Source organism: Dermochelys coriacea, chromosome 4 (assembly GCF_009764565.3).
Source record: "Dermochelys coriacea isolate rDerCor1 chromosome 4, rDerCor1.pri.v4, whole genome shotgun sequence".
Classification (NCBI taxonomy): Eukaryota; Metazoa; Chordata; order Testudines; family Dermochelyidae; genus Dermochelys; species Dermochelys coriacea.
In genome coordinates this window covers 146066047-146088823 of record NC_050071.1, presented here as the reverse complement: position 1 = coordinate 146088823, position 22777 = coordinate 146066047, and the positions used below count along the sequence as shown (strand labels likewise).

At 57.4% G+C, this 22777-nt stretch overlaps 1 protein-coding gene across 6 annotated transcripts in view; it reads right to left on the bottom strand.

The window, feature by feature from the left end:
* Positions 1 to 22777, bottom strand: part of LOC119854624 (dedicator of cytokinesis protein 2-like) — a 337122-nt gene that overhangs the window by 56368 nt on the left and 257977 nt on the right. For all 6 annotated transcript variants that reach the window (XR_006280678.1, XR_006280679.1, XM_038399401.2 and 3 more), the window contains 3 exons: positions 18169 to 18267; positions 14059 to 14153; positions 235 to 313 (listed from right to left, as the gene is read on the bottom strand). Coding sequence is in view for 4 of the 6 variants with exons in the window: in XM_038399401.2 (XP_038255329.1) it covers positions 235 to 313; positions 14059 to 14153; positions 18169 to 18267 (273 nt within the window). In the remaining 2 variants the exon portion in view is untranslated. The remainder of the gene's footprint in view (positions 1 to 234; positions 314 to 14058; positions 14154 to 18168; positions 18268 to 22777) is intronic.

Genomic DNA, 22777 nt, shown 5'->3' with positions numbered 1-22777 from the left:
CCTGAAACACTAGAAACCTGCTGGGGGATGACAAGACCAATCTGAAGCCTGCCCAGAAATGCTCCCCCAGACCTTATCACAGGCTCCCCACTGGAGCAGCCCCAGGTAAAGCATTAGCAAAAATGCTGGCAAAGGCCTGATGCCACCCCTGCAGCCCCGGCTCTCACAGGCCCCACTCACCGCTGGGCAAGGCCCACAGAAGCAGGCTGAGGCCCTCCTAGCCCCTCCGCTCACCTGCAGTTCCAAGCTGCTGCTGCTCAGGAACATCTGGGTCAAGATGTCAGCAAACTGGTTGATGGCTCGGAGAAACTCCCTGCAGGGAGAGCGACAAAGGCAGTGAACGGCCCTGCCTGGAATGGTCTGTTGTGCCCTCAGCCCTTGCATATGAGTGGGACGGGGATGCCGAGCACTGACGCTACGTGCAGCTGGGCAGGGAGGCTGCTGCAAGGGTGCAGGCTCTCAGCCCCACGCTGCGAGATGCAGTGTTACCAAACCTCGCAGGTGTCTGGCAAGTCTCACACTGGTTGGTGTTTTTCTCCAAGCCCCAGCTCCTGGAGCCCTGGGTTTACAACAGGAGCTGTATAGTGTACAGTGTTTTTAAAAATCTGCATCTAGCCTCTGCAGTGGCTGAGAACAGCTGGAGAAGGTGCCACCAGGAGCAGGCAAAGGACTGGCCAGCATTGGTGTTTGGCTGAACCCCCGCAGCTCCCCAGCTCCGTAGCTCTCCAGCTCAGGAGTTTGGGGGTTTGACTCATGATTATTGATTGGTCGGTCGGGGTGGACAAGACCGGTGGGGGGCGTCTGGCGGGATTCCTGTGAGTGAAGGTGCTGCACCCCTCGCTCAGGGAGGCAGTCCAAGGAGCTCTGAACAGCTGGACTGTCAGAAATTGGAGCCATCAGCCTGCCTGTCAGAGGCCGGAAAGCCACACCGGGTGCCAGAAGACGCCCTGCTGTGAGGGGTGTTATAAAGCCCTGCCCCCGGGCGAGGAGGCAGCTGGCTGTCTGGTTAGCCTGCTCTCTGCGCTGGCCCCTCTGTGAACCTTGCTCAGAGCAGCCCATGGAGGTGACCTCGACACTGCCCCCCCGTGTGCACACCCCAACTCATGCCCACACCTGCATCACCAATACAGGCATGCACCCACCATGCAACGGCCATACCTCGCCCCCCCGAACAGAGAACCTCCCCCCACACACACAGCCAGCACGTCCACCCCCCGGGTGGGCACACACATGTGCACCCACAGCCCCCATCCCCTCTTCTCTCACCTTCTACACCCTGTCCACAGCCACCTCCCCAATCCTGTGCCATGCCCCAGCTTTTCAACAGTCCCTTAGGGAAACCCTTCAGTGCAGCAACCCCACAAGGGTCCCACCCTCCCTTTGGGGCAGGCCCTGCAGCCTCCCTGGCTCCTAGACTGAGCCTCTGGGTGCCAGCAGCTCTCCTGCTGCCCCCTGAGAGCTCTGCCCAGCCAGGCCAGCTGAGAGAGACTCCTGGGCAGAGGCGTGTCCATGCTGCAGGACTCGTGCTCCCAGCCAGGATTCGCAGTGACTCCCCAACAGCGTTTCCCAAACAGAGCTGGGTTCATGAGTCACCTGGCCCCAGCGTGGGCAGGCCTTGGGTCAACGCAGAGACAGAGCCGGTAACGCAGTCTGGCCTGGGCAGCCTGGAGCAATTCACCAGCCCAGCTGCTGGGACTCCATTGTCAGGCTGGCTCTGACCCCCTCAGTCAGTTCTCAGGTCAGAGAGTGCCAAGCTTCTTCCAGAGCCCACACTTAGCCCCCCCACTTACCCCGTCCCCCCCACACTTAGCACCCCACGCTTAGCCCCCTCACTTACCCCCTCCCACCCACACTTAGCCCCCCTTATCCCCTCCCCCCACGCTTAGCCACCCACTTACCCCTTCACACCCAGGCTTACCCCCACGCTTACTGCCCCGTGCTTAGTCCCCCCACTTACCCCCTCCCCCCACGCTTACCCCCCTGCCCACGCTTAGCCCTCTCCACTTACCCCCTCCCACCGACACTTAGCCCCCCACCATGCTTGGACCCCACTTATCCCCTCCCACCCCGCTTAGCCCCCCTGCCCATGCTTAGCTCTCTCCACTTACCCCTCCCACCCACGCTTACCCCCCACCACGCTTATCCCCCTCACTTACCCCCTCCCACCCATGCTTAGCCCCCCCCACACTTAGCCCCCCCCACTTACCCCTCCCACCCATGCTTACCCCACACACACTTAGTCCGCCCACTGACCCTCTCAGGCCTTTGTTCTTGGCTGGGGTCTCTGCTCAGCTCCGGGCTACAGGCAGGAGACCCGGGAGTCACTGGAGCTGGCATTGTCTCTCCGACCCCTGGTGCTCTGGGTCAGTTTCAGCCAGTTCCTTAATCTTGGTCTGTCCTGAGAGCAAACTTAACCCCCACCCCACGCTGGGGAGCCATGCAAGGTCTGGGGGAAACTGAGGCACACAGAGTCATAAAAACATTACAAAAATTCCCAACTTTGTTACTCTGTCACTGCAAACCCCCTTAAACCATGTTCCTGGCACCCCCTCCTGGATATCAGGCTACCAATTCCCCTATGGTACCGTACCCCCCACAGCCCTGCCCCCAAAGATATATAGCCCGCTCCCCCCACAGACCCTGCCCCCACAGATGCACAGCCCCTGCGTACCTTCCACAGCCCTGCCCCATAGATACAAAGCCCCCTCCCTCCACAGTACCGTCCTCCATGTCCTGTCTATACCGGGGCCGGGCTGGGCACAGAACTTGCGCCCTCAGCGGGTGCAGCACTACCTGCAGCCTCGCCCAGGGTGCTGAGGGGCGTTTAAATCAAGGGTGTGACACACAGCGCTGCCGAGTAGTGGAGTGGTATAATACAGTATAGAATTTCATTGCACCTCCCCTGGCCCCCACCCCACAGATACAGAGCCCCCTCCCCCACACCTTCCCCACAGCCCCTCCCCCACAGTACAATGCCCCCGCCCCACAGATACAGAGCCCCCTCTCTCCATACCTACCCTGCAGCCCCTCCCCCACAGTACAATATCTCCACCCCACAGGTACAGAGCCCCCTTCTCACAATACCTACCCCACAGCCCCCTCCCCCATAGTATGATACCCCCACCCCACAGATACAAGGCCCCCTCCCCTACAGTACCATCCCCCCCAAAGCCCTCACCCCACAGACACACACCTCTCTCCTCCACCTTGTCGCACCCCCATGGTCCCTGCCCCACAGATGCATGCTCCCTTCCCCCCACAATCCCTTCTCCCTTCAGGGATTCTGCCACTGAGCTCCATTACACCATACATCACCCTGCACCCATCATAACCCAAAGACCCACCTCACCTCCATGTCTCCCACCTCCCTCCCCAGCCTGGCAGAGGGCGGCTGAACTGAAGGCAGGTCCCTTCCTGCCTTTGGGAGAGCCCTGGGCACCCCAACAGGGATACGATGTCTCTACCCTGGTTACTCCACGGGCCCTAGCCTGGCTAAAGCATTTCGTAGGCAGAGGCTCCCCCAGCCCCAGCACCTGTTCCCTGCCCACGCCAGGCCCAGCCCCCCTCTGGGGAAGCTGAGCCTAGTGTGCCCCCGGCATCCCCCAGGTCGGAGCAAGCAGCCCCCACCCCAGCTCAGCTGCACTTGGGTGCAGAGGCCCTATAGGTGCCGGGCGGACTCAGCCCTTTGTGGGGACAGGGATGTTTTACCGGGACATGTAGGGCCTGTCTGCACTCGGGACACTACAAGGGCCCAACGGCAGCGCTCCAGCGTAAACACTCGCACTGGCCGCGTAGTCCAGCCACCTCCCCGAGATGGGGCAGCTGGGCCGTGGGAAGAATTCTTCCGTCAACCGAGCGCTGGCCGAACCGGGCCGGGGGGCTGAATTACATTGCTGGGGAGCGAGGGGAGGGTCACATCCCTGAGGTCGACCCCACGTTTCAGCTCAGACCAGCCCTACATTTGCCACCTTTGAGGCCTCGGCGTGTTTCAGGTAGAAGCTGCAGCACCAGCCCCAGACTCAGCTGCAGGCAGGAGCCAGGCTCGCGGAGGCAGCGGCTGGGCCAGGGGGCCTCCAACAGGTGAGCAGGGGGACCCGGAAAACAAGACATGTCCATTCTGTTGTAGGTTTGTGCGCTCCCCGAGCACAGCTGCCAGAATCTTTTCCCTTAGCATCGGCTCCAGCGCCCGAATAGCGGCACAGTGCATGGGGAACGTGTGAACACGGCCTGCTGCTCGGCAGACTTGTGCTAGGAAAGCAGCGGAAGCAGCTTGAGGCCTTGTGGGGTAAAACATTACATTAGCTGGGGACGAGATGTTCGCGAGTTCGTAACACGCCTGCATACACGAAGGAATCCACAATGAGACTCTGGGCAGAGAGTGGGGGACCTTTCATTCTTTCCGTATTGCACCAGCTGAGCAGATCTGCAGAACGGTGTGGTGCATTGTGTGTAGCCTGCTAGAGCTCGCCGAACACCCAGTGAAAGAGGCGTTGTCCCTCTCCATTCGCATGGGGCGTAGTGGGGACATCGGCAGGAAGATTGTTGGACTGCAATGGGATTGTGAGACCACCTTTGGAAGGAATGATGGTGTGGTCGCAACTGGACTTTGTCCTTGAAAAAAGGCCGAATGTGGAGACTCCGATGTGACAGCCTGGATCTCTGAAGTGATAGTCACCAGGAAGGCCAATTTCCAGGAAAACAGTAACAACAAACATGTTGTAATGGTTCGAATGGGGGCCCTGTAAGTTTGGACAGGACAAGGTTCAGGTACTGGCAGGGGCGGGGAGGAGGGATCTCTCACCTGGCGGTACACCCTCTTCAGGCCTTTGAAAAACCGGGTGGCCTGGGAAAGGGACAAAGCCCAGAGGAGGAGGGGCTGGAGAGAGTTTCAGTTTGGGGCTGGCTGGGGACATGGAGTGAAGTGCAGATGTGGTTGTCTGGCTCACTGCCCCCCAAAATGGACCCAGCTGAGGGGTCCTTTTCTCTGCACCTACAAGCTCTGTGTTAGACCATGTTCCTGTCGTCTAATTAACCTTCTGTGTTACTGGCTGGCTGAGAGTCACGTCTGACTGCGGAGTTGGGGTGCAGGACCCTCTGGCTTCCCCAGGACCCCACCTGGGCGGACTCGCTGTGGGAAGCGCACGGAGGGGCAGAGGATGCTGGATGCTCCGAGGTCAGACCCAGGAAGGGGGAAGCCGGATGAGCTGTGTGTCCTGCAGACAGGCTGCTCCCAGAAAGGAGGCTTCCCCAGAGTCCTGACTGGCTTCGTAGGGAGCAGTTCCAGACTGTTGCCTGGGGACTCCGTGACAACTGGTGGGAGCGGTGGGATGTACTGCACCCCATGTATGGCGCTTCCTGTAGTAAGTGACCGGGGAGCAGTAAAACGAAGGGGGATTGACAAGGACCAGGCATGCTGAAGGCTCAGAGAGGAGTGATTTCGGGGGGTGGTTAACCCCTGGGAGTGTGTGACCAGCGAGAAGGACTGTGCAGTAATGGGGTCCCGCTGGGGACTGCGGTGAGCAGTCTCAGGGGCGGAGGAGGCTGCGGTTTGGCCCTGGGAGAGAGAAGGACTTTTGCAGTAACAGGGTTCCCCTGGGGATTGCAGCGAGCGGTCCCAGGGGCGGAGGAATCTGTAGCTCGACCCTGGCAAAGAGGTGGTGACCTCGAGAAGGGCTGGCACACTAGGGGTTCTCCCTGGAAACCGTGGGGAGCTAAGAGCACACAGGCCTGTGAGTCCACAGCAACTTGGGAATAGTGGAGTGATGGCCTGTCACCATCTCCTTAAGAAGGACAATGTAAACCTGTGCAAAAAGAGGGGGTTGAGCGTTGGAAAGTTCACCAAAGCACAGTTCATCGTGCAGCTGGAGGAGGATGACCGCTCTAAGGAACAGATTCCTGACCCAAATGGGGCTACAGCAGGATCTGGGAGCAGCTGGAGTGGTAACCAGGCATCCCCGAGACTCCTGTCCCCGACCAGACGAGGGTCTTCACGATCAGGTTTCCCATCCGGGGATCGGAGATGGACGGGATTGGAGCTGAGTCCGAGAAAGCGAGAGGATTGTGAGAGACAGCGAGAGCCCGAGAAAGAGCTGCAGACACAGCAGCAGCATGAACTGGCGATGGTGGAGCGGAGAGGCAGAGGGGACCTCCCAAGGGTGAGCGGGGATAGACCCCGGGGTGCCAGTTCCGCAGGGAACCTTGAGACTAAATTGCTGCCCCTGGTTAAGGAGGGAGGGATGTGGATGCCCCCTCACTGCCTTTGAGCAGGCTGGTGATTTGAACCAGGGGGACCCTGCGGAAAAGCCCCGGTGTCTAGCTCCCTTGCTGGATCCCAAGGCCATAGACTCCATCAACAGATGGGTGGGGTGGTGGACAGGTTCCCACTCCTGACCCCAACCTATATGTCTGTGTGGAGTTTCCTGGGGTCAGGCCCCTCGGACCCCCAGTGGGAGCGGAAGGTGATGGTCAATGGGGAGACATTCCTGGGGTGGCGAGATCCTGGGACAGAGAGAGCTGTTGTCATGTCCCTGGTGGTGCAGCCTCAGATGCTGAGGGGCTGGGTGAGGGTCCCAGGGATGAAGCCCCTCGCCCTGCCTATGGCCCAGATCCCTGTGCAGACCCAGGAGAGGTGGGGCTGGCTGGTCACTGGGGTTCTCCAGGATACCAGCTGTGCAACCCTGTTGTGGGGTGACTGTGTTTCTTTGGGACAGGATCCAGGCCCTGCTCCTGTAACTGCCGAGGGTTTGAATTTGAATCCAGGGAACCAATCGGCGGAGAGGGAAATGGTCAGTGAAAATGCAGATGACCTGGCTGGCAGCCGGGAGGAGCTGCTAGGCTCAGGATACCTGCCTGCCTGTAACCAGACCCCTGGGGCTGGGTGGGAAAGAGAGATGCTCCCTGCCCCCTTGCACACCGGAGAGGGGGCTCACGCTGGCTCTGATGCAGCGAGGAAAGCAGCGAGCTCGCTGCCTGCCCCCACTGGGACAGCAAGGGCAGCGCTGAGCAGAGTGGGAGCTGAGACCGCAGCTGAGGGGGGGAAGACACAGGCAGGGCAGGGGATCTGTTGGGAGTGGCAAGGTGCTTGGCAAGGAAAGTCTGGATGAGCCTAGGCAGCCTTGTGAGCTGATGGCTTTGTCTAGTCAGCAGGGTGGGAAGGCGAGGAGAGTGGAAGATGAGTGTCCCCTGAAAATGCATCCGATGAAGTGAGCTGTAGCTCACGAAAGCTTATGCTCTAATAAATTTGTTAGTCTCTAAGGTGCCACAAGTACTCCTTTTCTTTTTACTGTAAGGAGAGTGATCACTTAAGATAAGCCATCACCAGCAGCGGGGGGGGGGGGAGGGGGACAAAGGAGGAAAACCTTTCATGGTGACAAGCAAGGTAGGCTATTTCCAGCAGTTAACAAGAATATTTGAGGAACAGTGGGGGGTGGGGTGGGGGGAGAGAAATAACACAGGGAAATAGTTTTAGTTTATGTGATGACCCATCCACTCCCAGTCTCTATTCAAGCCTAAGTTAATTGTATCCAGTTTGCAAATTAATTCCAATTCAGCAGTCTCTCGTTGGAGTCTGTTTTTGAAGTTTTTTTTGTTGAAGGATAGCCACTCTTAGGTCTGTAATCGAGTGACCGGAGAGATTGAAGTGTTCTCCAACTGGTTTTTGAATGTTATAATTCTTGACGTCTGATTTGAGTCCATTCATTCTTTTACGTAGCAACTGTCCAGTTTGGCCAATGTACATGGCAGAGGGGCATTGCTGGCACATGATGGCATATATCACATTGGTAGATGCGCAGGTGAACGAGCCTCTGATAGTGTGGCTGATGTGAGTAGGCCCTATGATGGTGTCCCCTGAATAGATATGTGGACAGAGTTGGCAATGGGCTTTGTTGCAAGGATAGGTTCCTGGGTTAGTGGTTCTGTTGTGTGGTGTGTGGTTGCTGGTGAGTATTTGCTTCAGGTTGGGGGGCTGTCTGTAAGCAAGGACTGGCCTGTCTCCCAGGATCTGTGAGAGTGATGGGTCGTCCTTCAAGAAGCAAGAAGGAAAAGATTCCTGAACTTGTGTGTGGCAAAGGGAAGAAGAAGGCTTCTAATCTTTTATCTAGGAAGTCTGTCAGTATACCTGAAAGGGGATTGTGTAGGAATCCGCCTGACAGGCCAGAGGTAATTCTGGATGTAAGTGAGACCCAGAAAGAGTCTGTTGTTGCTCAGGGAAGTGTTCCTCTAGAGCAAGCCCTAGGTGAAGAGGGAAAGGGCAGAATTTCTGTGAAGGGTGAATTGTTGCATAGAAAAGCCCCTAGGGAAAGGAATCCTCATGGAGTCTTTGCAAGCAGTTTACTGCCACTGAAGGGTGTGAAAGTGATTTAATCAAGAAAAGAAAAGGAGTACTTGTGGCACCTTAGAGACTAACAAATTTACTAGAGCATAAGCTGCTCTAATAAATTTGTTAGTCTCTAAGGTGGCACAAGTACTCCTTTTCTTTTTGCGAATACAGACTAACACGGCTGCTACTCTGAAACTTAATCAAGAAAGTTTCAGTTCCTAACAGCCAGAAATTATCTGTTGTGAGTGGATCCACTGACTTTCCTGTTGAAGGATCCAGTGTGGATAGCTTTGAGAAAGTCTCAGATGGAGTGAAAGCTGTTAAGAAAGTTAAACAGCCCTATAACCAAGTGGCTGTGTTTGGCCAGCTTGTTGGGGAGACAAGGTTGTTGAGAAAAGGATGTCTCCATGCTAGTTCTGTAAGTGAACAGTATGTGGCCCTGGTCAAGATGGGGGCTCTTAACCAAGAGAGCCCGAATTGCAGGCCTCCAGACTGGAGCGCTGGGAGAAGACCTGATCCCAGTTTGACCCCCAGGGGTTTTGGGGTGGCAAAAGGGCACGGGCCACATAAACCTTCCCACATGCGGCATGCGAGTGCTATGACCACCCCTGACCTAAGGGAAGGCGTAAAAGTGGAAGGGCCTGGTATAACTCCCACCAAGGAACGGGAGAGATGCTGGGGCATCCATGGAAACGTTGGTGGCTTCGAACTTCCCAGGTCACCGGCTAAAGTGACCCCGCTCAGTTCGGTCTCGAAGAGGGGAGAGATGTGATGAAGCGGGACTGTTCTTAATGTTTCCTCTGAATATTGTGGGGTGCCTCAGTTTCCCCTATGCAGTTCTTAAGTATCTAGGTGGTGGGATAAGGGTGTATGATGGTTGCAGAGTCCTAAAGGGCAGGTGTGTGCAGGGGTCTGGACACAGAGAATGGCCAACACCCTGTTTCCTGGCAACTGATGGCCTGGGCCCTTCCCCCCTGCAAGGTGAGAGCTAAAGGGCTGGAGAACAAAGGAATCAGGTGACTTCCCGCCCCGGGAAAGGGACAAAGCCCAGAGGAGGGGGGCTGGAGAGAGTTTCAGTTTGGAGCTGGCTGGGGACGAGGAGTGAAGTGCAGACGTGGTTGTCTGGCTCACTGCCCCCAAAAATGGACCCGGAGGAGGGGTCCTGTTCTCTGCACCTACAAGCTCTGTGTTAGACCATGTTCCTGTCATCTAATAAACCTTCTGTTTTACTGGCTGGTTGAGAGTCACGTCTGACTGTGGAGTTGGGGGGCAGGACCTCTGGCTTCCCCAGGACCCTGCCTGGGTAGACTCGCTGTGGGAAGCGCATGGAGGGGCAGAGGATGCTGAAGCTCCGAGGTCAGACCCAGGAAGGGGGAAGCCAGGTGAGCTGTGTGTCCTGCAGACAGTCTGCTCACAGAAAGGAAACTTCCCCAGAGTCCTGACTGGCTTCGTAAGGAGCAGTTCCAGAGCATCGCCCAGGGACTCCCTGACACCATGGTCCCAGGAGATCAAGTCTGGATGCAGGGGAAGTTGGAGTGGCGCCTCCACGGACGTGCCGAGGAGAGTGGTAAACCAATGCTGCCTGAGCTTTGCAGGGACTAGCACCATGACCTGCGCTTGGTCTCGCTTGATCTTCATCAGAACCTTGTGAATCAGTGGGGTAGCAGGACATGCGCAGTAAAGGCGTCTTGTCCATGGCAACAGGAACATTTCTGTGAGGAACCCCGGGCTGTGAGCTCGCAGGGAGCAGAGCTGATGTAATTTCCTGTTGTCATGGGTAGCTAATAGGTCTACAAGGCCCGGGGAGTCCTTCACCATTGGAAGATGTCCCTCACCATATCAAGCTGATGTGTCCGATGCTAGGGACAAAGACGGTCAAGGTCTTGAGAAGAGTCTCCCTGCACATACCGTGTGGCTATCCAGCCACATCAGCGAGCTGAGGTCCTGGGTCGGAACTGTGCGCACCGAGTCCAGGTGATGGTGAAAGGGGGAGTAGACCATGGCTAGCCAGGCTGGGAGAGGTCTGAGACATAGTTTCGCACATTGCACTACTTATGTGCATGACACCATCTGGCCCAGGAGGCTCAGACACTTCCGTATGGCTGCAATTGGATGAGCTCAAAGGGATCTTATCATGGCTGTTGAGTGGAACTGGTCTTCCGGAAGTGTAGCTCTTGCTTGCACGGAATCGAGAACTGCCCCGATGGATCTCTATCCTTTGGGTGGACTTCTTACGTTCAGCAGGAGGCACAACGCATTGAAGGTCAATTGGATGAGACGGATGTCGGCTTCCACTTGAGCTCTGGAGTGGCCCTTGACTAGCCAGTCATTGAGATACGGAAAGAAGTGGACTCCCTTTTTTCTGAAAAATGTTGCTACCACTTCCATACCTTTGGTGAAAACTCGCAGAGTGGCTGGTAATGGCCTTGGTTCACTACAAACCTTAGGAGATGTCTGTGGCCATGAAAGATCGAGATATGGAAATAAGCCTCTTTTAGATCAAGGGCAGCATACCAGTCCTCAGGATCAGTGAGGGGGTGAGGGAGCCAAGGAGACCATGCAGAACTTTACATTCTTGAGATACCAGTTGAAACAGCGCAGGTCTAAACTGGGTCTGAGACCCGCCTTGGCTTTCACAATTAGGAAGTAACAGGAATAGAAACCGTTTCCTCTCACCTGAACTGGAACCTCTTCCATGGGTCCCAACCGAAGGAGGAACTGGGCTTCTTGTTCCAACAGATGCTTGTGAGAATGGTCTTTGAAGAGGGCTGGAGGGCTGGGGGGGTGGACAGGAATTGGATGGTATAACCCAGTTTTACTGTGCTGAGAACCCAACCGTTTGATGTGATCTGGGTCCTGGCATCCAGGAAGTGTGAGAGGTGGTAGGAGAACAAGAGGGTAGCTAGATCCGATGCAGGGGGGCTGGAATGCCGACCTCGAGCATCTCGTCAAATGAGTGCTTCGATGATCCTGGCTGAGAGGGGCCTGACAAGGAGGTTGGGGGAGAAGGTCTGTGCCTGAGTTTGTCACTCTTTCTCCTGGGCTAGTCCTGCCTAGGTGGCTGACACAATGAACGGCCCGGCGGCTGCTTCCTTGACCCTGCTGGGGCATAAAGTCCCAAGGATTTCAGGGCTGCTTTCGAGTCCCCGAGGCCAAGTCTGTCGCCCATTTGTTCTGAGAGGAGCGCTGATCCCTCCAATGGAAGGCCCTGAATAGTCCGTGGCACCTCGTGAGGGAGCCCTGAGGCTGCTGTCAGGAGCTCCGGTGCACTGCTACCGCTGTGGCCATTCATTTGGCCACGGAGTCAGCTGTGTCCAGGGCCACCTGCAGGGAGGCACAAACCACGGTTTTCCCCTCCTTGATCAGGGACGAAAACTCCTGTCTGGAGTCCTGTGGGAGAAGGTCCTTGAATTTTAACCTGAGCTCCCACATATTAACATCACAGCGACCCAGCAAGGCTTGGTTCTGAAGGCCCCTGTAGCATAAGCCTGCAGTCCGAACAGGTCCAATCTCTTTGGGTCCTTTGCCTTGGGCATAGCAGCCATCTGTCCCTGGCGAGCCCTTTTGCTGGCAGGGGTCCCAGGGGAGGGGGAGAAACGAGGGATCAATATCCCAGGGCTGGTACGAGATACTTGCGCTCTGTGTGCTTTGCTGCCAGAAGGATGGAGGCTGGGGTCTGCCGCAGGGCCTTGACGGGGTCCATGATGGCTTCATTTATCAGTAGGGCAGTGTGCTGCCTCGTTGACCATGGTCGAGGCTGCCTGCTTCAAAGAGTGCTGGCAAGCCCTGTAGTGGCCCTGTGGTGAGGAGCCCCCTGGGGTTACTAATGCCTCATCCCAAGAGCAGGATGAGGAGGCTGAAATGGGCTGGGGAGCCTCCGCTGGTTCCTGCAGGAAGCTGCTGGGCTCCTCCCGTGGCTCGGTGCCACGCTCAGTACCAGAGTCTGGATCTGTAGCCCCACTGCGCGATGACAGGGGCGCCATGACCTCTGAGACAACGGAGTACGAATGTCTGGAGGGGGATGCCCTGTGGTGGGCTCCAAAAGAGGCACTGCATGGCTGCGGTCCCCATGGACCCAATGGCCAAAAGCCGGGAGGCACCGGGGCAGGATAGGAATGGCCTGGAGAACAGCAAGGAGGGAATTACTAACCCATCTTGGAGTCTGACGAAGATGCCGAGCTGTGGTGCAGAGACCAGGGCGGTGCCGTGTCGCTCGGTGCCGGAGAGGGTCACTGAGGTGATCTCGAGGCTGACAATAGGCTGGACAATGGCCCCGGCATTGGGTGAGGTTCTGGTGCCAGCTCCTTGCTACTTGGTGGCACCGGCGGTGCCAAGTCTTGACCCTCTGGGGATCCCGGTACCAGAAGGGTGGAAAGGTCCCTGGCCGCTGCAAACACCTCAGGAACTGGCTGCTGCGTTTGCTCTGGGCTGCTCCCTTACAGGTGTCTGAGGGGCTTGACGCGGCACCAGAGCTGCAGGCACCTGATGACGTGGTGCTGGGGAGGAAGAGCAGCCGGTGGATCTCACCCTGTCTTCTTTTGCCCTCAGTACCGGGGACTTGCTCTCATCTTGGTGTCTGCAGAGCTTCTTCTTGGGCACCGGGGAAAACGACCGGGGCACTGCGCACCCCCCATCAGTGCCCAGCCCCCTTGTGGCACCCAGCCTCCCACAGCGCCCAGATCCCCGCAGTGCCCAGCCCTCCCCCCGCACAGTGCCCAGCCCCCCGCAGCACCCAGCTGCCTGCAGTGCCCAGCCCCCCACCCCATGGTGCTCATCTCCTCGCGGTGCCCAGCTCCCCATGCACCCAGCTCCCCCACGGTGCCCAGCTCCCTGCAGTGCCCAGCCCCCCCCCCCGGAGTGCCCAGCCCCCGCAGCATGCAGCTAGAGTTGCCAACTTTCTACTCACACAAAACTGAACACCCTTGCCCTGCCCATCCTCCAAGGCTCTGCTCCTGCTCACCCCACCCCCCTTCCCTCTGTCGCTTGCTCTCCCCACCCTCACTCACTTGCTCATTTTCATCGAATTGGCTCAGGGGGTTGGGGTGGGGGGTGAGGGCTCTGGGGTGGGGCCAGAAATTAGGTGTTTGGGTGTAGGAGGGGGCTCTGGGCTGGGAGGTGGAGCTGAGGGGTTCGGAGTATGGGAGGGGTCTCCGGGCTGCGGCAGGGGGTTGGTGTGTGGGAGGGGGTACAGACTCTGGGTTGGGGTGGCGGGTTCCAGGGTGGGGCCAGAAATGAAGGATTCAGGGTGTGGGAGGGAGCTCCGGGCAGGGACAGGGCCACAGCCCCCCCCCACACCCCATAGGCCCAGGTTACAGAGCTTTCACCCCAGAGACACACGACTCCTGTTCTGTGTAAGGCGTGTCACTGAGCTGCCCCTCTGGCATGGCACCACCCAGGGGCTGGACAGAAAAATGCCGATAACAAGCCACAACACCTCCTGCCCAGCTCCTGGCTAAACACCCCCCTGGTGCCCCCATCTCCCGCAAACATCCCTGGCCATCAGTGCTTCCCTGTCCCACACAGCCCCCAGCACCTCCCCAACCGGCTCCCTAGCTCCTTCGCCTTTCCACCCCTGCTGAACTGGAGCTTCCGGGATCCCCTGGCCCGGCTGCCAGGGCATGTGCCCTGTGGGTGCTTGTGGGAGAGGAACCCCGCAGCCCCTCAGTCCCTGGACAGGCAGGTCCAGTCTCTGCACCTTCCTTCCCACCAGCCCACCCTTGCGGCTGGGCCCTGCTCACCGGTTCTGCACCATGTTCATCACCATCCAGTCGGAGGGATACACAGTCTTGCCAATCAGATCCTTGAACAGGATGAAGGTCTCCATGAGAAAGTCCTGCCAAGCAAGGAGGCCCTGTTAGGACCCAGGATGCTGCCAGTTGCCTGCGGGCCCTGGGGGCGCCCGGGGGTGAGGGTGCCCAGCCCAGGCAGGGCGAGCTGGCTGAGGAAGGAGGTGAGGCTGACGGGCGGGAGAAGCCGTGAGAGGGAGCTGAGGGAAGGTTTGCCCTTCTCTTCAGGGCTCTCACAGGGCCCCAAGAGCAAAGTGTCTCCTCCCTGGCCTGCGACCAGGCTATGCCAGTTCTGCCCCATGCACCAGCCAGTCTCTAACTGGTGTCGCCACCACGGCCTCTGGCCTGAAGCTGCAGCTGAGTCTGGAGGCACTGGCTCCTGGCTCACTCCCAGGCCCACAGTGCGAGCCCAAGGGCAGGAGACTGGCCCAGGCCCAGGGGACACTGGCCCTCCTCACCCACTGTCCGGGGGCGGGGGGGCAGACATGCCTCCTAGCTTTGGGGCTGCCAGGCAGTGAGCTCAGCTCAGCCCTCCCTTGCCACGACCCTCCCCAGCCAAGAGCAGGGGATCAGACCAGCTGCCCCTTGGCAGGGCACCACAAGGGGTGGGGTGCACGGGGCACAGTTCCCCCTCCCTGACACACTGGGTAAAAACTTGTCCCCACTTGGTCCCTCGGAGACAGCACAGGGCGAGGGGGCAGGTCTCTCCCCTGTGCCACGGAGAACAGGAACAGCAGCCGACGCGGTCGGGCTGGGGGGGTGCCAAGGACACAGAGCTGGCGGTGGGGGCGCCGTGGGGGAGGGGGTGCTGAGGAGCTCACAGTGGGGCACCCTGGGGGAGGGGGCACCGAGGCGCTGGCTGTGGGGCGCCATGGGGGAGGGGGCGCTGAGGCGCTGGCTGTGGGGCGCCGTGTTGGAGGGGGCGCCGAGGAGCTCGCTGTGGGGCGCCGTGGGGGAGGGGGCGCCAAGGCGCTGGCTGTGGGGTGCTGTGGGGGAGGGGGCGCCGAGGCGGTCGCTGTGGGGTGCTGTGGGGGAGGGGGCACCGAGGCGTTGGCTGTGGGGCGCCCTGGGGGAGGGGGCACCGAGGCGGTCGCTGTGGGGTGCTGTGGGGGAGGGGGCACCGAGGCGTTGGCTGTGGGGCGCCCTGGGGGAGGGGGCACCGAGGCGGTCGCTGTGGGGCGCCGTGGGAGAGGGGGCGCCGAGGCGGTCGCTGTGGGGCACCGTGGGGGAGGGGGCGCCGAGGCGCTGGCTGTGGGGTGCTGTGGGGGTGGGGGCGCCGAGGCGGTCGCTGTGGGGTGCTGTGGGGGAGGGGGCACCGAGGCGTTGGCTGTGGGGCGCCCTGGGGGAGGGGGCACCGAGGCGGTCGCTGTGGGGGGCCGTGGGAGAGGGGGCGCCGAGGCGGTCGCTGTGGGGCGCCGTGAGGGAGGGGGCGCCAAGGCGGTCGCTGTGGGGTGCCGTGGGGGAGGGGGCGCCGAGGTGCTGGCTGTGGGGTGCTGTGGGGGAGGGGGCGCCGAGGCGGTCGCTGTGGGGTGCTGTGGGGGAGGGGGCACCGAGGCGTTGGCTGTGGGGCGCCCTGGGGGAGGGGGCACCGAGGCGGTCGCTGTGGGGCGCCGTGGGAGAGGGGGCGCCGAGGCGGTCGCTGTGGGGCACCGTGGGGGAGGGGGCGCCGAGGCGCTGGCTGTGGGGTGCTGTGGGGGTGGGGGCGCCGAGGCGGTCGCTGTGGGGTGCTGTGGGGGAGGGGGCACCGAGGCGTTGGCTGTGGGGCGCCCTGGGGGAGGGGGCACCGAGGCGGTCGCTGTGGGGCGCCATGGGGGAGGGGGTGCCAAGGTGGTCGCTGTGGGGTGCCGTGGGGGAGGGGGCGCCGAGGTGGTCGCTGTGGGGCGCCATGGGGGAGGGGGCGCCGAGGCGGTCGCTGTGGGGCGCCGTGGGGGAGGGGGCGCCAAGGCGGTCGCTGTGGGGTGCCGTGGGGGAGGGGGCGCCGAGGTGCTGGCTGTGGGGTGCTGTGGGGGAGGGGGCGCCGAGGCGGTCGCTGTGGGGTGCTGTGGGGGAGGGGGCACCGAGGCGTTGGCTGTGGGGCGCCCTGGGGGAGGGGGCACCGAGGCGGTCGCTGTGGGGCGCCGTGGGAGAGGGGGTGCCGAGGCGGTCGCTGTGGGGCACCGTGGGGGAGGGGGCGCCGAGGCGCTGGCTGTGGGGTGCTGTGGGGGTGGGGGCGCCGAGGCGGTCGCTGTGGGGTGCTGTGGGGGAGGGGGCACCGAGGCGTTGGCTGTGGGGCGCCCTGGGGGAGGGGGCACCGAGGCGGTCGCTGTGGGGCGCCATGGGGGAGGGGGTGCCAAGGTGGTCGCTGTGGGGTGCCGTGGGGGAGGGGGGCGCCGAGGCGGTCGCTGTGGGGCGCCATGGGGGAGGGGGCGCCGAGGCGGTCGCTGTGGGGCGCCGTGGGGGAGGGGGTGCCAAGGCGGTCGCTGTGGGGTGCCGTGGGGGAGGGGGCGCCGAGGTGCGTGGGGGAGGGGGCCCGAGGCGGTCGCTGTGGGGCGCCATGGGGGAGGGGGTGCCAAGGTGGTCGCTGTGGGGTGCCGTGGGGGAGGGGGCGCCGAGGCGGTCGCTGTGGGGCGCCATGGGGGAGGGGGCGCCGAGGCGGTCGCTGTGGGGCGCCGTGGGGGAGGGGGCGCCAAGGCGGTCGCTGTGGGGTGCCGTGGGGGAGGGGGCGCCGAGGTGCGTGGGGGAGGGGGCCCGAGGCGCTGGCTGTGGGGTGCCGTGGGGGAGGGGACGCCGAGGCGGTCGCTGTGGGGCGCCGTGGGGGAGGGGGCGCCAAGGCGGTCGCTGTGGGGTGCCGTGGGGGAGGGGGCGCCGAGGTGCTGGCTGTGGGGTGCCGTGGGGGAGGGGACGCCGAGGCGGTCGCTGTGGGTGCCGTGGGGGAGGGGGCGCCGAGGTGCGTGGGGGAGGGGGCCCGAGGCGCTGGCTGTGGGGTGCCGTGGGGGAGGGGACGCCGAGGCGGTCGCTGTGGGGCGCCGTGGGGGAGGGGGCGCCAAGGCGGTCGCTGTGGGGTGCCGTGGGGGAGGGGGCGCCGAGGTGCTGGCTGTGGGGTGCCGTGGGGGAGGGGACGCCGAGGCGGTCGCTGTGGGGTGCCGTGGGGGAGGGGGCGCCGAGGTGCGTGGGGGAGGGGGCCCGAGGCGCTGGCTGTGGGGTGCCGTGGGGGAGGGGGCGCCGAGGCGGTCGCTGTGGGGCGCCGTGGTAGCCTGGGGAACAGCACTGCCACTGCCAGGCCTCTTACGACTGCGCAGCCTGCAGAGCCCCGAGCAGGACCCCGAACTCCGCCACGGTCTCCTAGCAACGTCTGGGGGGCGGCTCAATCCCGGCGTGTGGCTGGAGCGAGGACCCAGGCCGGCTGCTCGGGTTCTAGCGAGGGGGGAGGTGGGCACAGAAAAGTACCAACCTCTGCCCCCCCCCGAGCTATTCAACTTTGTGGCACGGGCTCAGATCTGGCCAGGCCCATGCACCGCCCCACTGACCCTCCTGACACCAGCCCCTAAGCCCCCCCCGGGGTCTGTCCTAGTCTCCTCCCTTCGATCCCCCTCCTGGCCCAGCTCCGCAGCCCTGAACCCCATTGCCTCCCCTCTGCCGGTTTCATCCCCTTGCCATCGGCTGCAGAGCTGCACCTGGAGCTAATGCCCGAGCCGATGGCAACTGATGATGCTCTGGGAGCTGCTGGACTTCGCCCCCCCGTGGGCCCTACGTGGCACCCTCCCATAGAGGCATCAAGGCGAGGCATCACTGCCAGTGAGCCAGGCCAGCCCCTCTCCCTGCAGCCTGGCTTGGGGGCGGCCTGCCAGCGGGGCACTGCTCATCTGGGTGTGGGAGCCCCTGCCCGCAGCCCATGGGAAGGGACCAGCCTGGGCCACACAGAAGGGATGCGGAGCAGCTGGGGAGTGTCGGGATAGGATGGGGGCAGGGGCTGTCTGGGCCGGGGCGGGGGAGCAGGTGCTACGCCAGTACCACGACGAGCGACAGCCCCCGGAGAGCTGCTGGGCCGAGCCCTGGAGAGCACAGGCTGAGCGGACGACTCACCATCAGGTCAGGCCGGGCAGAGAAGGCCTGGATGTAGGAGCTGTAATGGGCCTCATCCATCTGGTTCAGGATGGCTGCCATGCAGGCCACGTAGTGACTCTGAGGAGAGACAGCCCCGGGGAGTCAACAGGACAGACACTGACCCAGGCCTTGCAGTGCAGTGAACCGAGCGATTGCTCGCTGGGATCCCCCAGCCTGACCCCCGGCCTCAGCCCGCCCATAGAATCACAGGACTGGAAGGGACCTCAAGAGGTCATCTAGTCCAGTCTCCTGCACTCACGGCAGGACTGAGTATTAGCTAGACCGTCCCTGACGGGTGTTTGTCTAACCTGCTCTTAAAAATCTCCAATGACGGAGATTTTACAACTTCCCTAGGCAATTTATTCCAGGGCTTAACCACCCTGACAGGTAGGAAGTTTTTCCTAATGTCCAACCTAAACTTCCCTTGCTGCAATTTAAGCCCATTGCTTCTTGTCCCATCCTCAGAGGTTAAGAACAATTTTTCTCTCTCCTCCTGGTAACAACCTTTTACGTACTTGAAAACCGTTATGTCCCCTCTCAGTCTTCTCTTCTCCAGACAAAACAAACCCAATTTTTTCAATCTTCCCTCATAGGTCATGTTCTCTAGACCTTTAATCATTTTTGTCGCTCTTCTCTGGATTATCTCCAGTTTGTCCACATCTTTCCTGAAATGTGGCACCCAGAGCTGGATACAATACTCCACTTGAGGCTTAATCAGCGCAGAGTAGAGCGGAAGAATTACTTCTCACATCTTGCTTACAACATGCGTGCTAATACATCCCGGAATGATGTTTGGTTTTTTTGCAACAGCACTACACTGTTGACTCCTATTTAGCTTGTGATCCACTGTGACCCCCAGATCCCTTTCTGCAGCACTCTTTCCTAGGCAGACATTTCCTGGGCTGTCGATTAATCGCAGTTAACTCACATGATTAACTCAAAAAAATTAATCACGATTAATTGCACTGTTAAACAATAGAATACCAATTGAAATGTATTGAATATTTTTGATGTTTTCCTACATTTTCAAATATATTGATTTCTATTACAACACAGAATACAAAGTGTACAGAGCTCACTTGATATTGGTTTTGATTACAAATATTTGTACTTTAAAAATGATAAACAAAAGAAATAGTATTTTTCAATTCACCTCATACAAGTCCTGTGGTGCAATCTCTTTACTGTGAAAGTGTAACTTACAAATGTAGATATTTTGTTACATAACTGCACACAAAAACAAAACAATGTAAAACTTTAGAGCCTACAAGTCCACTCAGTCCTACTTCTTGGTCAGCTAATCGCTAAGACAAACAAGTTTCTTTACATTTACGGGAGATAATGCTGCTGCCTGCTTCTTATTTACCATGTCACCTGAAAGTGAGAACAGGCATTCATGTGGCACTTTTGTAGATGGCATTGCAAGGTATTTATGTGCCAGATATGCTAAACATTTGTATGCACCTTCATGCTTCAGCCACCCTTCCAGGGGACATGCTTCCATGCTGATGATGCTTGTAAAAAAATAATGCGTTCATTAAATTTGTGACTGAACTCCTTGGGGGAGAACTGTATGTCTCCTGTTCTGGTTTACCCACATTCTGCCCTATATTTCATGTCAGAGCAGTCTCAGATGATGATCCAGCTCATGTTCATTTTAAGAACACTGTCACAGCAGATTTGACAAAACGCAAAGAAGGTACCAATGTGAGATTTCTAAAAATAGCTACAGCATTTGACCTAAGGTTTAAGAATCCGAAGTGCTTCTGACGTTATTGACACAAACTGGGACAATATAGATTATTGTTGCAACCAAGGTCCTATAGTGGAACCAAATCTTGTATAAAGGGGGTCAAATAAGGTGTCTATGACAAGGTTATGGCTGGCTGGTTATGATTATGCTATCTGTATGCATGTATCATTTTTGTATGTAAATTTATAAGTATTGGCTCTATACTATCTGTATTTCAAACTTGTGCTATGCTTCTGGGTGACACCCCAGTCAATTTGGCATCTGCACTACCTAGCCTGCTTGATGGCCCATTAAGGACCATCAGCTATACAACTGACCCATTGAGAGAAGGCAGATACACCTTGGGACTCAGCAAGGTATGCAGGGACCCGCCTATGGACAGAAGTCAAAGGTTTTTCCATGCCATGTGCTGGGTAGCTTGCCTTTGGAAGAAAGCAGATGCCACATGGCAAGAGACTATAAAAGACTGCTGCAGCTTCTCCATCTTGTCTTCAATCCTGCTTCTGACCTCTGGAGGAACTATGCTTGAAACGGAAGCTCTGAACAAAGGACGGAATGACCCATCCCAGCTGTGGATGTTCTCCAGAGACTTGATTTGAACCCGCAGTTTATTCCATCACTGCTACAAGCCTGAACCAAGAACTTGGCCATTACTGAATGTAACTGATTCCTTTTAACCAATTTTAGCTCTCATCTATATTTCTTTTTCTGAATAAATCTTTAGATTTTAGATTCTAAAGGACTGGCAACAGTATGATTTGTGGGTAAGATCTGATTTGTATATTGACCTGGGTCTGAGGCTTGGTCCTTTGGGATCAAGAGAACCCTTTTTCTTTTACTGGGGCATTGGTTTTCATAACCATTTGTCCCCATAACAAGTGGCACTGGTGGGGATACTGGGAAACTGGAGTGTCTAAGGAAATTGCTTGTGTGACTTATGGTTAGCCAGTGGGGTAAAACCAAAGTCCTCTCTGACTGGCTGGTTGGTGTGCCTTAGAAGTGTAGAAACCCCAGCCTTGGGCTGTAATTGCCCTGCTCTAACAGGTTTCAGAGTAGCAGCTGTGTTAGTCTGTATTCGCAAAAAAAGAAAAGGAGGACTTGTGGCACCTTAGAGACTAACAAATTTATTTGAGCATAAGCTTTTGTGAGCTACATGTTTATGTTTATGTGAGCTACATACGTGTTCCGATGAAGTGAGCTGTAGCTCACGAAAGCTTATGGTCAAATAAATTTGTTAGTCTCTAAGGTGCCCACAAGTACTCCTTTTCTTTTTTGCCCTGCTCTAAGCAAATTGATACTCTAAGTTGTGTCCTGCCAGAGGCAGCATTGTTACAGTGCGGTCCAAAATCTGAGAGGGACGAGATGTGGAGCATGCTTTCAGAAGTCTTAAAAGAGCAACACTCGGATGGGGAAACTACAGAACCCGAACCACCAAAAATAAAATCAATCTTCTGCCGGCATCTGATAAAGATGATGAAAATGAACATGCGTCAGTCTGCTTTGCTTTGGATTGTTATAGAGTGGAACCCATCATCAGCACAAACGCATGTGCTCTGGAATGGTGGCTGTAGTATGAAGGCAAATATGAATCTTTAGCGGATCTGGCACATAAATATCTTGCGATACCGGCTACAACAGTGCCATGCAAACACCTATTCTCACTTTCAGGTGACACCGTAAACAAGAAGCAGGCAGCATTATCTCCTTCAAATTGTAACCAAACTTGTTTGTCTGAGCGATGGGCTGAAGTAGGACTGAGTGGACTTGTAGGTTTTACATTGTTTTATTTTTGAAAGCAATTATTTTTTGTAAATAATCCTACCTTTGTAAGTTCAACTTTCATGATAAAGAGATTGCACTACAGTACTTGTATTAGGTGAATTGTAAAATACTATTTCTTTTGTTTTTTACAGTGCAAATACTTGTAATTAAAAATACATATAAAGTGAGCACTATACACTTTGTATTCTCTGTTGTAATTGAAAACAAAACATTTGAAAATGTAGAAAATATCCAAAATATTTAAATAAATGGTATACTATTATAGTTTAACAGCACGATTAATCGAAATTAATTTTTTTAATCACTTGATAGCCCTAGTCATTTCCCATTTTGTATGCGTGCAACTGATGGTTCCTTCCTAAGTGCAGTGCTTTGCATTTGTCCTTATTGAATTTCATCCTATTTACTTCAGATCATTTGTCCAGTTTGTCAAGATTGTTTTGAATTCTAATCCTGACCTTCAAAGCACTTGCAATCCCTCACAGCTTGGTATCATCCACAAATTCTATAAGTGTACTCTCTATGCCATTATCGAAATCATTGATGAAGATATTGAAAAGAACCGGGCCCAGAACTGATCCCGGCGGGACCCCACTCATTAGGCCCTTCCAGCATGACTGCGAACCACTGATAACTACTCTCTGGGAACGGTTTTCCAACCAGTTTTGCACCCACCTTATAATAGCTCCATCTAGGTTGCATTTCCCTAGTTTGTTTATGAGAAGGTCATGTGAGAAAACTTTACTAAAGTCAAGATATACCACATCTACTGCTTCCCCCCATCCACAAGGCTTGTTACCCTGTCAAAGAAAGCTAGCAGGTTGGTTTGACGCAATTTGTTTTTGACAAATGCATTCTGACTGTTACTTATCACCTTATCTTCCAGATGTTTGCAAACTGATTGCTTAATTATTTGCTCCATTATTTTTCCGGGTACAAAAGTAAGCTGACTGGTCTGTAATTCCTGGATTGTCCTTATTTCCTTTTTTGTAGATGGGCACTATATTTGCCCTTTTCCAGTCTTCTGGAATCTCTCCCATCTTCCATGACTTC